Source organism: Perognathus longimembris, chromosome 4 (assembly GCF_023159225.1).
Source record: "Perognathus longimembris pacificus isolate PPM17 chromosome 4, ASM2315922v1, whole genome shotgun sequence".
Classification (NCBI taxonomy): domain Eukaryota; kingdom Metazoa; phylum Chordata; class Mammalia; order Rodentia; family Heteromyidae; genus Perognathus; species Perognathus longimembris.
In genome coordinates this window covers 15,769,538-15,784,210 of record NC_063164.1, presented here as the reverse complement: position 1 = coordinate 15,784,210, position 14,673 = coordinate 15,769,538, and the positions used below count along the sequence as shown (strand labels likewise).

The window sequence follows — 14,673 nt, the reverse complement described above, 5'->3', positions numbered from 1 at the left end:
AAACTCTGAAGGGAGCATGGTATGGCCGAAAACCAGGAAGCACTGGCTAGTGCCACGATTCCTCAGGCCAGCTCCGCCGATATGGTTGAGCCTCCCCTCAGGTATGGTTACACCATTTCTTCTGAATGATGGATGAGGACGCATGACTGCACAGTGACCAGTCACAAGCAGATCACGTGTTCTTGCCTGCAGGACAGCAGGTGTCCATGGTTTTAGAAGCCTGGGGTCCAATCCCAGCTTTGTCATTCAGCACCCAAGTGGCCTTAGGCAAGTCACTTCCCTGTCTTTGTTTTGGTTTTTTTGGCTTCCCAGAGGACAAGGAGTCCAAATCATTTTAGGTACAAGTGAGTTCAAATACTCAACACAAAGTAGTTTAAACCCAAAGGAGTACTGTGGCACCAAAAGCCTTCTGAATTGAGACATGCAGTTATGTCCCTGATTCAGGCAAGGATAGACCCAGGGGTTCAGAGATCTTTATTCAGCTCAGCTTTCTTCTGTTTAGTGTCATTCTCTGTCAGAGCTTTCTCTCTCCAGTGGAAAAATAGTCTCCAGAAGTTCCATCCTTACAGGCTACTAGTTCATCAAACCTAGCAGAGCCTTCCATAGTACCAGGGATGGAGTTTCATTGGTCTAGCTTGGCTCATGTGCCAGTCCTGCACCAATCATAGGAGCTAGAACCCAAGCCTGAACCAATGGGCTTCTATAACTGACCAGGTTAGGTCATATGACTGTTGTGCCAAGTCGCGAAATGACCACCAAGAAGGCCACCGAGACTCAGACGTTCCGAAATGCAAAAGCAAGGCAAGACTATTCAAGCGAGCTGCAACTCGGGCCTCATCCTCCCCACCGACACAGCGGAGGTTAGGAGGAAGCCTCGAGCTGCGATTACACAGGGCTTATAAAGGCAAAAAACAAAGTTACAGTCATCAGGTGTGAGGTGCCAGACTTTGAAGTCAGGCCCCACCACGTGAACCCCATTTTAGAATCGAACCCTGAGCCAATCAGATTTGTACCTGTGTTCTAATCTTGCTTGCACAGCTGATTGTTGTAACCTTGTTCTTTGCCTTTATAAGCCCTGTGTATTCACAGCTCGGGGCTCCCTCCTAACCTCCGCTGTGTCGGTGGGTAGGACGAGGCCCGAGTTGGCAGCTCGTTAAATAAAACCTTGCCTTGCTTTTGCATTTCGGAGTGTCTGAATCTCGGTGGTCTTCTTGGGGGTGGTCTTGCAACTTGGCACAACATTGTTCAAGCAAGACAAAAAAAACAAAGTTACAGCCATCCGGTGTTCAAGCAAGCAAGACCCAGACAGGAGTACAAATCTGATTGGCTCAGGGCTCAAGGCACAGGGCTCGAGGCATTCTAGGGGTGGTCAGAGTTAAGCATTCCCAGCGGTTAGAGTTCTTGACCGGCTGGGCCCTAATAAGCTTGTCCTGGGTTTTCTCACAGGGCCTGCTTATCTCAGGTTCACGTGGTAAAGTGGGGTTCGTGTGGTAAAGTGGGGCCTGACTTCAAAGTCTGGCACTTCAATGACAACATTGGCTGGGCAGTATCAGGCCCAGCTAAACCACACTGAACTAGAGATGTATTTTGAGGGTATGATACCCACTGAGAAAAGAATCTCAATACAAGAAATTATTCCAGAGAACAAAATCATAAACCTTCCCCAAAGAGAGTCAGATGGGAAAAGGCATATGAAGCCACCTTGAAAAATGCTACCTTAGGGGCTGGGAATATGGCCTAGTGGCAAGAGTGCTTGCCTCGTATACATGAGGCCCTGGGTTCGATTCCTCGGCACCACATATACAGAAAATGGCCAGAAGTGGCGCTGTGGCTCAAGTGACAGAGTGCTAGCCTTGAGCAAAAAAGAAGCCAGTGACAGTGCTCAGGCCCTGAGTTCACGGCCCAGGACTGTCAAAAAATGCTGCCTCAGATTTCTGACATTATGATTAGTTATAGGAAGGAAATAGAGGTGAACACATAGCCTCAAAAGTGTTTGAATAATGGACAGTTTAAAAAATAGCCATCAAGCAGTTCAATCTTGTACTCCCTCCCCCCCAAATTACAGGTTGTTTGTCTTTGGGGAAAAGGAGAAAGGGATGTGGAGAATAATAAGCAACTTTAAGCATTCCAGGAGAACAGAGCAGAAGTGTGTGTGTGTGTGTGTGTGTGTGTGTGTGTTCACACACAGTGGGAAGGCTGTGTTCCAGAGCCATGCCCTCAGATGGAGCCCTTGAAAGCAGATGGGAACTGGATCCTGATGGTTCATAAACCCTGGGCTGTGCCAACTGTGGGACCAGGTATGAGACAGAGAGGGGACTTGAAGTTAGACTGATGCATCGCTAATGATAGGTTTAGCGCCAATGGCTCACGCCTATGATCCTAGCTACTCAGAAGGCTGAGAGCTGAGGATCACAGTTCAAAGCCAGCCCAAGCAGGAAAGTCTTTGACACTCTTAATCTCCAATGAATCACCAAAAAGCCCAGAGGTGTAGCCGAGGCTCAATTGGTAAAATGCTGACCTTGAGCACAAAAACTCAGGGACACCCCAGGACTGGCACAAAAAAAGTAAAAAACGGTAAACTGAGTAAGCCAGGGTAAATTGAGGATCGTCAGAGCCTGGGCTCTGTCCCTGAGCTGCTCTGAGCTCAAGGCTAGCACTCTACCACTTGAGCCAAGCTCCACTTCCGGCTTTTTCTGTGTATGTGATACTGAGGACTCGAACCCAGGGCTTCATGCCTAAGAGGAAAGCGCTCCACCACTAAGCCACATTCCCAGCCTTATTTCCATCCTTATCAGGACTCGAGACTGACTAGATAATCATGTGAAGCCATGATTATTATGTGAACCCAGATACTTGACCCCGGGCCACATTTTTCTTTTCCTTTTAAACAGAGTCTTAACACGTAACTCAGGCTGAATTTGAACTCTAAATCCTCCTCTTTGAGTCTCCCAAGTATTACAAGCATTAGACGCTGTGGCAGGCAAAGGCCAGGATTTCTGGGGTCATTCTAATGGTCCTTTCTTCCCCTGCCTCTTAAGAATGTCAAATACTCCCCCTGCTGGACAAAACACCTCAGGCTTCAGCTGAGCCCCAGAACCTGTGTGTCAGGCTTTTGCTCCAAGGTCTGGGTATAGTGAAATGCTTGATGTCCCTTTAAGAGGCGGTTACTTCCCGTTGTCATGGAGACGGCAGGCTACTGACTGAAGACATCCATGGCGTCTAAAATTTACCGCACAGGTGGGAAAAGGGCTACTGAGCCAGAAAGGTCTGGGGAGTATCTTCTTTCTCAAGAGAAGGAAGGGGGTGGAGGGGGGGGGGGGTAGGCTAGGAACCTCCTGCCCTTTCTTAGCCTTTCCTTTCTCTATAACCCCCAAAGCCAAGGACCAACAACAGACCCCAAGTCCAGTGGAGGTTACCCCACTCCCAGAGGCCAATGCAGACGCCATCAACTTCCTCAGGTCCCTCAGTGAGTCGGGGACAGTGGAGGGGAGGGGGTGCAGGGCTGGGAGTGGAAGCGGTGTCCGCTGGGCGACACAGCTGGAGTGGGGAATCTGGTGTTGGGGTCCAGAGGACCAGGACTGGAGCAAGGCTTCTTGGGGCTCCCTCCCTCCCTCCCCCCAGGTCTGGAAGAGCTACAAATGCTGTTTTTCTCTGAGACTCTGACCATCATCTCGGACACCGGGGAGCCTCAGGGAGAGATGACCATTGAGGTGCAGAGAGGGAAGTACAAAGACGAGCTGGGCATCATGTCCCACTGTGTGTTCGTGCACGCCTTTAGCAGAGGCTTCTTGGATAAAACGCTCAGCGGAAACTCCCTCCTGGGTACAGTTCCTGCTGCCCAGCCCCTAGCCCCCGGACCCCACCCTTATCCTCTTCCCAGACTCTTCCCAGACACATCGAGCTTCCAGCCCGGGCCATGCCTGTCCCTCCCTTCGTGTCGGTTCAGGTCTCCAGTGACCTCAGCCTTTGCCTCTCTGAATCCCAGGCTACATCTCCGAAACATTGGAGATCATGGAACAACATAGTCAGGAGTTCATCAAGGTACCTCCTAGGGGCCTGGGAGCCGCACCCCCCTAACCAGAGTGAGAGAACAGAGACCCTGCAAGGGAGCGTGGAGGGCCCTTTTGAGTAGACTATCACCCCACCACCCCCACTGCACACATCTGACCCAGACAAGATCCTGGGGCCACTATCTACAGTGCATGGGGTTCTCGGCCTAGGGGCCTCCCCAGGCTTATGGGGGCTGGCCTTTCCCCTTGGCCTGTTACCCTTTCTCCTTCAAATCCTTTGTGACCCCTCACCTCAAGCCCCAGACATTTCTCTAACTTCAGAGTTGGGGCTCTGACTTGTGTACACATTGGAAATGGCGGGCCTTAGAACCTTCGCAGAGTCCACTGACAAAGTTTTAGGCTGTTTGGTTTGGTTTTAGGTGCCTATACTGTGGCTTGAACCGAGGGCCTCATGTCTTGCTTGACTTTCTCACTGAAGACTGGTGTTCTACCACTTGAGGTTTTTTTTTTGTTGTTGTTGTTTTTTTACTATTTAATTGGAAATAAGAATGTTGTGGACTTTTCTGCCCGGGTTGGCTTCAAACCACAATCCTCAGATCTCAGCTTCTTGAGTAGCTAGAATTACAGGCATGAGCCACTAACACATGGCTGCACTCCCAAGTTGTTGTTGTTGTTGTTTGCCAGTCCTGTGGCTTGAACTCAGGGCCTGGCACTGTTCCTAGGCATCTCTTGTTCAAAGCTAACACTCTACCACTTGAGCCATGGTGCCATTTGTGGCTTTTTCTGTGTATGTGGTACTGAGGAATCGAACCCAGGGCTTCATGCATGCCAGGCAAGCACGTTACCACTAAGCCACATTCCCAGTCCCAAACCTCATAGTTTTTTGGTTTTTTCTTTTCATTTTTAAAGAAGAATGGGCAGGTAACCTCTAGGGGCACGAGATTGAGTGGCGTCCCTTATTGCCCCCTGCATATTCTGGTCCTTAGTTACTCATCTTGCCCATGGAACGGAAGATAAGCTTGCTGAAGCAGGATGAGCAGATGGTCATGAGGAGAAGTATCAAAGAGGGTGAGGTAAGGGTGAAGGCCGGGGAACGGCCCTCCACAGCCACCTCAGAACCCTGGACAGGGACAAACGAGCCCATGTGGGGCCAGGAGCCTACACGTAGGATTCCCAGAAGCCCTTGCTCCACCCCCCCCAGCCCGCTTGCCCACCCTCCTGGCCCCTTCCTGGCCCCAGGACCCTGGCTCCGATCTGTATGCACAGGAAGTGAAGACCGGCACAAGTTCTTTCCCTTGGAACGCGATGGAGGGCTTCATCTCCGAGGCTGCCAACCTGGTGCTGCTGAGAGTGATGGCCTGGCGGCAGACGGTGCCCAACCAAGCCCGCTTCCTGGCCTTGGACAGTGACGGCAAGCTCTGCCACTGTACCTATGTAAGAGTCACCCCAGGGATGAGTGTGGAGGAAGGAACAGATGTCCCTAGACAGAAGGAGAGTAATGTACACATCACCCGAAATGGGAGAAATGGTTTTATGGTTAAAGTTCATAGACTTCGTAAGCTATGTAGAGTAGAATGATAATGTTCATCATTGTGAAGGGTAAAATGTGTACTGTGAAGTAGATATACAGTAACTTAAACTCCATGGGGTCGGACGTGGCCTAGGGGCAAACGAAAGGGGACCTGGCTTAGAACTGCGAGCCTCAGATCTTAGCCTCCTGAGTAGCTAGGGTTATAGGCTACTGCCATGGTCTCAGCAGGGTGGACATTTTAATTGTAACGGGCTCATCGCTCAGCAGTGGCCCAGGCCTGTAAGAGAGAGAGAGAGAGAGAGAGAGAGAGAGAGAGAGAGACCACTGCAAATCTTAGTCTAGTCTCACCCCTTCCTCCCTCACTTACCTCCTGCAACTGGTTCTAATAGTCAACGCCCTGCTCCGCCCCCTCCCCCAGCTGCCTCTCTGCACCTCTCCTCTGACCTGCACTGGAACCTGTCAACCAGAAGCACTGGGGGGAAAGTTAACTTACTTGGATTGAAAGATTAGGAAGTTTTCAGTGCATTTGTTTCAGCTTCCTGGATGCAATGATTTAAATAGCTCCGTCCACCCACCCCCTAAAAGCGAAAAATACTTGGAGATGTGGCTCAAGGGTGAAGCGTTTGGTAATGGGAATGTCCTGGAAGTTTGGTAGGAGTGGGCTGGGGCTGACTCCTCTGAGGGGGGAACCTCAAAGGTAACTTGGGGGGAAACAAATCTGATGGCACTGGAGGGACCTGAGGGCCAAGGATTACTGATGGATCGGAGGTAAGGAATGGCGGTGGGAGGAGCAACGGGCCAGGGTGAGAGGGAGGAGACCCTGGTGGAGTCACCTCTGTGCCTTCTCTCCATTTGGGCCCCCCCGCAGGAAGCCCTGGGCTTCCAGACCATGCAGGTGGGCCGCCAGCAGGCCGAAGTGTTCATCATAGAGCAGATGGTACACTCGGTAGAGGGCATCCCCATGGCCTGCCAGTTCTACCTGCTCTCAGATGGGTGAGCCACTGGCGGGTGGGGTACCGAGGGCACCCTATCTAAGTACAGGTTTTCCACCTGGAAAGGGCACGGGGTGGGATGGGGCAAAAGGGAGCTGTTCCTGGGAACAGCTGACCTGGAAATGTGAATTTCCCTGTTTCTATACTCATATCACTTGGCAACTAGAAACACTTGGTTTTTTTTTGGGGGGGGCGGTATTTCTTTTTCCTTTTTTTTAGATCATGGGGCTTGAACTCAGGGCCTAGGCTCTGTCCTTGAGCACTTTTGCTCAAGGCTAGTGCTCTTCCAGTTCCAGTTTTAGCCACAACGCCACTTCCAGTTTTCTGGTAGTTAATTGGAGATAAGAGTCTCACGGACTTTCATGCCTATGCTGGCTTTGAACAGCAATCCGCAGATCTCAGCCTCCTGGTAGCTAGGATTACAGGAGCCTGTCACCAGGGCCCTTCTTTATTTTTAAAGCACAGTTCTTCCTATGCGGCCCAGAGTATCTTCAAACTGATGGTCCTTCTGCCTCTGTCTCCCACAGTACAGGCATTTGGGATTTGGGGGTCTGGTTGGTTTGGTTCGTTTTAAAGCAGACAGCTGATACTCGCTAAGCTCTGTGCCATTGTCTGAAACCCAACCCAGGATCTCCAAAGACAGAGGTCTAAGTCCCCAGGGGTTTCCAGCGTGTCTATTTAAGCAGGGCACCGTGCTATCTTAGCCCAGCGGCGGAACATACCACAGCTTAAACGCAACATGTGTTTCCTTGCTATTGTAGCAGCTGGAAATCTAAGTAAGGTCAAGGTGCCAGTGGGGTTGGTTTGCATCCAGGCCTGACTCTCATTGGTTTGTAGATGGCTGTGTCCTTCCTTCTGCACCCTCCATCTTCCCTTTGATCTTTCGCTGTTCTTACAAGGATGCCAACTCTATCTGATTAGGGCTCGGCGGCCTGTACGACCTTAGGTACCCCCTAGAGGCCCTATCTCCAAAAGTGGCCCAGTTCATGTGGCCATACCATTCAGGGCCTAGCAGGTAGTATGCTAGGCAGTCCACTCACTCCCCTCCCTTCTGTGTCGCTGGCCAGGCACCTCGCTAAGAGAGTCCAGGTGGGCTCCCCGGGCTGCTGCATCATCTCCAAGATTCCCGTCCTGCGGGAGAAGGGTGAGCAGGGCCCAGGCCTGGGGGGATGGCTGCAAAGTGAAGGGGAGGGAGAGGAAGGTTGGGGCCGTCCAAGGTTTGGATGGGAGCCTGGAATCTTTTGTCTTGGAACCCCATTGGGCACGGAGTCCTGGGGTCTGACCTTAGAAGTCCAGGAATCCCTGGGGGTACCCTGATCTGGTGCTGCCCCCACCCCACCCCAACACTAAGCAGCCTGGCTCCCCACATCCTCCAGATGAGATTGAGCCTCCGCCCCAGTTTGAGAAGAAGCCCCTGGTGTGGGAGGAGGACCAGGAGCTATTCTCCAGGTTCCAGGAGCGCAAGGTGAGTTCCCCCACCCCCCCACCCCTCGCCAAGGGCCTCTTTCCCTGCGCCTGGCTGGAAGGCAAACTTGGGCTGAAGGACTTCCTGGGAGATGGGGGGCGGGGGCAGCGATCGCGGGCTCGGACTCAGGGTCACCCCCTACCCGACCAGGAGGAGCTCCGACTCAGCCACACCAGGTATCTGTGCCAGCACCCCGAAGCCCATGCGCTCATCGCCGATTTCCTGCTCTTCCTGCTGCTGCGCCAACCGCAGGACGTGGTCACCTTCGCCGCCGAGCACTTCGGCCCCTTCGCCTGGGACCGCCCGCCGTCCCCCGGCCTGCGCTCCTCCCACCGACCCAGCCCTTTCCGATCGCTGGACGACGTGCACGACTCGGAAGAGGACTCCCCGGCCCCCTAGGCAGCCCGGGGCGGGAAGCACAGGGACTTGGGGCGCTGGGGCCATCTTGGAGCTGGGGCCCGGCCCAGGGACGCCCTGAGCTCCCCTCCCTCCCTGCGCCTTCTGTGGGAAGAAACGGGGTTCCCCCCCCCCACCCAACCCCCCCCCCCCGCCAGAGGGACTGCCCCAGGCCAGGGCCTCAGGCCAAAAATGGCTTAAAAAATGAACCCCAAGTTTCAGCATTTAAAAAATAAATAAAGATGTTTTCATTACTATTCCTGTTTTACAGGTAAGAAAATAGAAGCCAAGCCGGGCACCGATGTGTCACACCTGTAATTCCAGCTACTCTGGAGGCTGAGATCTGAGGATCAGGGTTCAAAGATAGCCCTGGGGCAAAAAAAATCCCTGAGACTCTTAATGTAGTAGAGCCACAGCCTTAAGTGGAACAAAGCTTAGGGACATTGCCCAGGCCTTCGGTTCAAGCCCCTATACCAGCATATACACATATATTTGTCATCATGGATTCCACTAAGTGTACCTCCTTTAAACACCACCACCCCCCCCAAACAAAACACAGGAGGGTGGGGATGGACTTGGAGCACTCCTGGCCTTGCTGGGCACCCTGTGCTCCAGGTCCTGTTCCTGTGGACGCTCAACAGTCATCTCCTTCAGGCCCTGTACTTAAAGTCAGCTCTGTTCCCACATCTGCCAGATGCTGGCTGTGGGCTGAGCAAATACAAGGCCAGCTCCTGGTATAGGCTCCATCCTCTATCTCTGTGTACTCAGACCTGTGCCTACAAGGTAAGGGACGCTGCTGAGGTGGCCTTGTCCAGGCAGAGGGAACAAAATACGACTGATAACGCCTGGGGTGTAGCTCAATGGGAGAGAACTTGCCTAGCACGGGAGAGGCCCTAGGTTTGATTCCTAGCACTGCAAAGAAGAGGAAAAGAAAGAAGCTGAACCTCAATGGCTCATGGGTAATCCTAGCTAATCAGGCAAAAAGTCAGCGAGACTCCATCTCTAAAGTATTAACCAGCAAAATCTGGGCTGGAGGGATGGCTCAAGTGGGAGAGCTCCAGCTGAGCAAGGAAAGCTGAGCGAACTTGAGGTCCTCAGTTCGAATCCGTGTATAAGAAGAAAAGAAGGAAGAGGAAGGAGACGGGTGTTTGTTTGGCTCCTGGGAAGCCCAAGGTCGCAGTATAGACATCTGGTGGGGCCTTCTTGTTGCCCCATAAATGACAGGATCACATGATGAGAGACGAGTTCAGTTTGCCGGCTCAGGCCTCTCTTCCTCTTTTTTATAAACCCACAAATGTCATCATGAAGACCCCACCCTCAGGACCTGGTCTAATTCTAACCAATTCTAACCACCTCCCAAAGCCCCCCCCCCCTCCCCCGGCATACCACTTAGCATCTGACCTGGGGATTAAGTCGCTAGCACAGGCTATTTGCTTTCCATTGGACAGAGGAGAAAAGACCCACTTTACAGGGGTGGAAAAGTTTTAGGTTCAAGCAGGAGGGAAGGGGGACTTCCTAGAGGAAGAGACAAGAGGCACAGGGTACAGAGGATGTTTCAAGAAGAAGCAGTAAGCGCGAAGGCCGGGAGGTGGAAGGTCTGCGTTACTGCCGGGGGAGGGGGGGGCGGGGGGGTGGGCTCTGTGGGGGCCTCACACAAGTGGGTGAGGCAAAGGCTTTTGATGCCCAGCAGTTTCTGTGAGGTTTCTCCTCCGGCAAGATGCCTTGAGCTGAGCAGAAAAACTAGGAGCCCTGCCACTCATGGAGGCTGTCCCTGTCCCGTGTGCTTCGCACAACACCAGAGACTGGAGGCCAGGAAGTCCAAGGTTGAAGTGCGGGTGGCCCACTGGCCTTCCTGCTAAGTCATCCTATGGTGGAAGGAAGGGAGGGACAGAGGGAGGGAGGGAGGGAGGGAGGGAGGGAGGGAGGGAGGGAGGGAGGGAGGGAAAGAGATCCAGTCTTGCGGCTTGAAGCCCTTTTAGAATTGGTACTAAATCATTCATGAAAACTGGGTTCCAGAGAAATGCAATCCTGATGCATTCCACTACAGTACAGATGAATCTTGAAAACATGCTAAGTGAAATAAGCCAAACACAAAAAGACTACATATTGTATGAGATGGGCACTGGCTCACACTAGCAATCCTAGCTTCTATGTGTGTGGTTGGTGGGGGGGAGGGAATGCATTAATCTGAGAGTCCTGGTACAAGTTTATAAATCCAGTGCCCAGAAAGCTGAGGCAGGAAGATTTCAAGGGCAAGGCCAGCTTGGGCTACTCTCACTCAGAAAAAAATTAAAAACCATAACAAAACAAAACAAAAAGAGGGGGGGAAATACCTTAGACTGGGAAAGTTATAATCAGATTTTAATGAAGGTGCAGGTACCAAAAAATTCAGTGTCTGGGGAAAGCATCTTGTGAGAGGCAGATAAGCTTCCCTGAGTCCCTTTTACAGTTCCTCAGAATGGGGCTCTCCTGACCTGATCACCTCCCAAAGGCCCCACCAAGGAGGTGAGGGGCTCCACTGGAACAGAGACATTTTGTGAGGATACAAACACTCAGCCTTTACCGTTGTGCAGACCTGAAGGCTGAACCGCTCTAAAGAACTGACACTGAAGGGGCTGGGGATATGGTCTAGTGGCAAGAGAGCTTGCCTCGTATATATGAGGCCCTGGGTTCGATTCCCCAGCACCACATATACAGAAAATGGCCAGAAGTGGCGCTGTGGCTCAAGTGGCAGAGTGCTAGCCTTGAGCAAAAGGAAGCCAGGGACAGTGCTCAGGCCCTGAGTCCAAGGCCCAGGACTAGCCAAAAAAAAAAAAAGAACTGACACTGACCAACAAAATGTTTGAACCTGGGGCTGGAAATTTCACGTAATTGAAATTATATAATATGTAGTTGTGTGTGTGTGTGTGTGTGTGTGTGTGTGTGTGTGTGTGTGCAAGAGTGTGTATGTGCCAGAGCTCAGGGCCTAAGCATTGTCCTTGAGCTTTTTTGCCCAAGGCTGGTACTCTACCCCTTGAACCACAGCTCCACTTCCGGCTTTTTGCTAGTTATTGGCAATAAGAATCTGACAAACTTTCCTACTCAGGCTTGGCTTCAAACAGCAGTCCTCAGATCTCAGCCTCTTCAGTAGCGAGGATTACAGGTATGAGCCAGCAGTGCCCAGTTCATACAATATGTAGGGTTTTTGTTGTTTGTTTTTTGTTTTTGCCAGTCCTGGAGCTTGAACTCAGGGCCTGGGCACTGTCCCTGAGCCACTTTTGCTCAAGGCTAGCATTCTACTTGAGCCACAGCACTGCTTCTAGCTTTTTCTGTTTATGTGATACTGAGGAATGGAACCCAGGGCTTCATGTATGCTAGACAAGCACTCTACCACTAAGCCACATTCCCAGCTGTCCACCCATCTGTTGATGGACACTTGGACACTTTCCACCTTTTGGCTACTGTACATAATGTCGCTATGGATGTCAATATTTAGATGTGTGTTCGAGTTCATCTTTTCACTGGAATGTGGATATTGACAGTGATGCAATTCGTTGATTTTTTTTCATGGCCTGCATTTTTTCTTGTATGTGTACAGACACATGCGTGCTTGTACACATGGCTATCTTAAGTCTGGTGCAATCTTGTGTTGTTGGTGGTGATGGTTCTGTGGCTTGAACTTGGGGCCTGTGCACTGTCCCTGAGCTCTTTTGTCAAGACTAGTGCTCTACCATGTTAAACCACGGTGCCACTTCCAGTTTTCTAGTGGCTAATTAGAGATAACAATCTCATGAACTTTCCTGCTGGGGCTGGCTTTGAACCGCTATCCTTGGATCTCAGCTTTCTGAGTAGCTAGAAGTACAGTGTGAGCCACAGGTGGGTACAATCTTATCATATGAGGTGTGTTTTGTTTTTTTTTAGCCACCATAATTATCAAGATATTGAACAGCCCAATATCACAAGGATCCTTCAAGTCACTTTTGGGGGTGCTGGTACCAGATTCAAACTCAGGCTTGGCTTGCTCAGCTTGATCATCTACTGTTCTACCACTTGAGCCACACTCCCAGCCCACCCCATCATTATTTTATAACCACATTTTATCTCCCCCATATCACCATCACCTGCCCCTCACCTCAGGCAACCACGAATGTGATCTTCATCTCTAAAATCTTGTCATAGCAAAAATGTGATTTAAATTGAATAATAATAGACTATGTTCCAGGTTTTCTGCCAACACACAGGCATTATCTCGGAGCATCACTGGGTCCGGGCACCATTGCACAGTGTCCTCTGCTTCCAGCTCTCTCGTGAGCTTGCCATCAACGTCAGCAGATGACGCCGGGAGACCGGCTTTCACTCAGCATCCTTTCCTGAAGAGTCATCTAAGTCATTAAGTGTTTCAAAACCAGGTTCCTTTAGTGCCAAGTAGTAATTCACGGTCTATATGTACGGTCATTAGTTTCGCCGCTCACCTGCTGATGTCACTCCAGTTTGGAACGCTTACAAATAAAGCGGCTATAAACCTTCACATGCTGGTTTTTATGTGGACAAAGGTTTAATTTCCCTGGGATAAATGCTGAGGTGTGAATTCTGTGGTATGAACATACCATCCACCTGGACCTCTGGCTTGTGTCCAGTTTAAGCCATTATAAATAAAACTGCTAAAAAAAATTGTGTAGATTGTGTGTGTGTGTGTGTGTGTGTGTGTGTGTGTGTGTGTGTGTGTGTACTGGTATTGGGGCTTGAACTGAGGGCCTCATGCTCTCTCTTAGCTTTTCCACTCCAGGTTGGTGCTCTACCACTTGAGCCACACCTCCACTCTGAGCTTTCTTCCGGTTAATTGGAGGTCTCATGGACTTTTCTGCCAAGACTGGCTTTGAATTGAGATTCTTAGATCACAGTCTTTTGAGTAACTATGATGATGGGTGTAAGCCATTAGCTCCTGGCAGTATGTTCAAACTTTTATGTGAATATAAAACATTTCTCTGGGAAAAGTGCCCAGGACTGCAGTTGTTGGACATATGGTAGTTGAATGTTTAGTCCTTTGTTTTTTTCTTTTTCCAGTGCTGGGGCTGGATACTCTACCAATGAGGTAACCCCAGCTCTGCATGTTGCATTCAAAGAAAATTGGGAGCTGTTTCCCAGAGTGTCTATACCATTTTCTAATCTCACCTGCAACATGTGAAAGATCTAATGTCTCTACACCATTGCCAACATTTTGTTGTTGTTGGTTGTGGGGCTTGAACTCCCGGCCTGGGCATTGTCCCTGAGCTCTTCAGCTCAAGGCTAGTGCTCTACTCCTTGAACCATAGCATCACTTCCAGTTTTCTGTTGGTTAATTGGAGATAAGAGTCTCCATGGGGACTCTCCTGTCTGGTCTGGCTTTGAACCATGATCCTCAGATCTCAGCCTTCTGAGTAGCTAGGATGACAGGCCTGAGCCACCAGTGCCAGGCCACTGCCAACATTTGATGGTGCTATTTTTTTTCCAGTCCTGGGGCTTGGACTCAGGGCCTGAGCACTGTCCCTGGCTTCTTTTTGCTCAAGGTTAGCACTCTACCCCTTGAGCCACAGCGCCACTTCCAACTTTTTCTGTGTATGCGGTACTGAGGAATAGAACCCAGGGCTTCCTGCATGCTAGGCGAGCACTCTACTGCTAAGCCACATTCCCAGCCCTGGTGCTCTCTTTTAACTTAGCCACTCTGGTAGGAAGTTAGAAAACTTGTGGTTTTAATTTGCATATTTTCAATGGAAAATGACACTAAACATCTCCCATCTTTATTTGCCGCCCATGCACCCTCTTGTCAGTTGACAGTTCCTAACTTTGGCCCAGTTTCATCGTATTGTTTTTACATTGTTGAGTGTAAAACTTTTATATTTTTAGACACTAGTCCTTTGTATATATGTGATTTGAAGATAATTCCTCCGAGTCTCCTTCCTTCCTCCCTTCTTTTTTTTTTTTTTTTTTTCCTCTTTGGTTGGTCATGGGGCTTGAACCCTGGACCTGGGCACTGTCCCTGGGCTCTTCAGTTCAAGGCTAGTGCTCTACCACTTAAAAGCCACAGCACCACTTCTGGTTTTCTGATGGTTAATTGGAGAGAAGAGTCTCATGGATTGCCTAAGCTGGCTTCCAACAGCCATCCTCAGATCTCAGCCTCCTGAGTAGCTAGGATTACAGGCGTGAGCCACAGGCGCTTGGCTTCTCTTTCTTTCTGTACTGGGTTTTGAACTCAAGACCTTGTAAATGCTGGACAGTGTGCTACCATTTGGCCCATATCTTCAGCTCATTGTTAACATTTCA

The 14,673-nt window shown here is 50.5% G+C and overlaps 1 protein-coding gene across 1 annotated transcript; it reads left to right on the top strand.

The window, feature by feature from the left end:
• The first annotated feature begins 81 nt into the window (after positions 1 to 81).
• On the top strand, positions 82 to 8,424 carry LOC125350835 (ciliogenesis associated TTC17 interacting protein). Its single transcript, XM_048345733.1, has 10 exons — positions 82 to 101; positions 3,207 to 3,466; positions 3,622 to 3,822; positions 3,986 to 4,041; positions 4,997 to 5,083; positions 5,277 to 5,444; positions 6,410 to 6,534; positions 7,601 to 7,677; positions 7,910 to 7,998; positions 8,149 to 8,424. The coding sequence occupies exons 1-10, from the start codon at positions 82 to 84 to the stop codon at positions 8,395 to 8,397; spliced, it is 1,332 nt and encodes a 443-aa protein (XP_048201690.1). The 3' UTR covers positions 8,398 to 8,424.
• Positions 8,425 to 14,673: the final 6,249 nt, after the last annotated feature.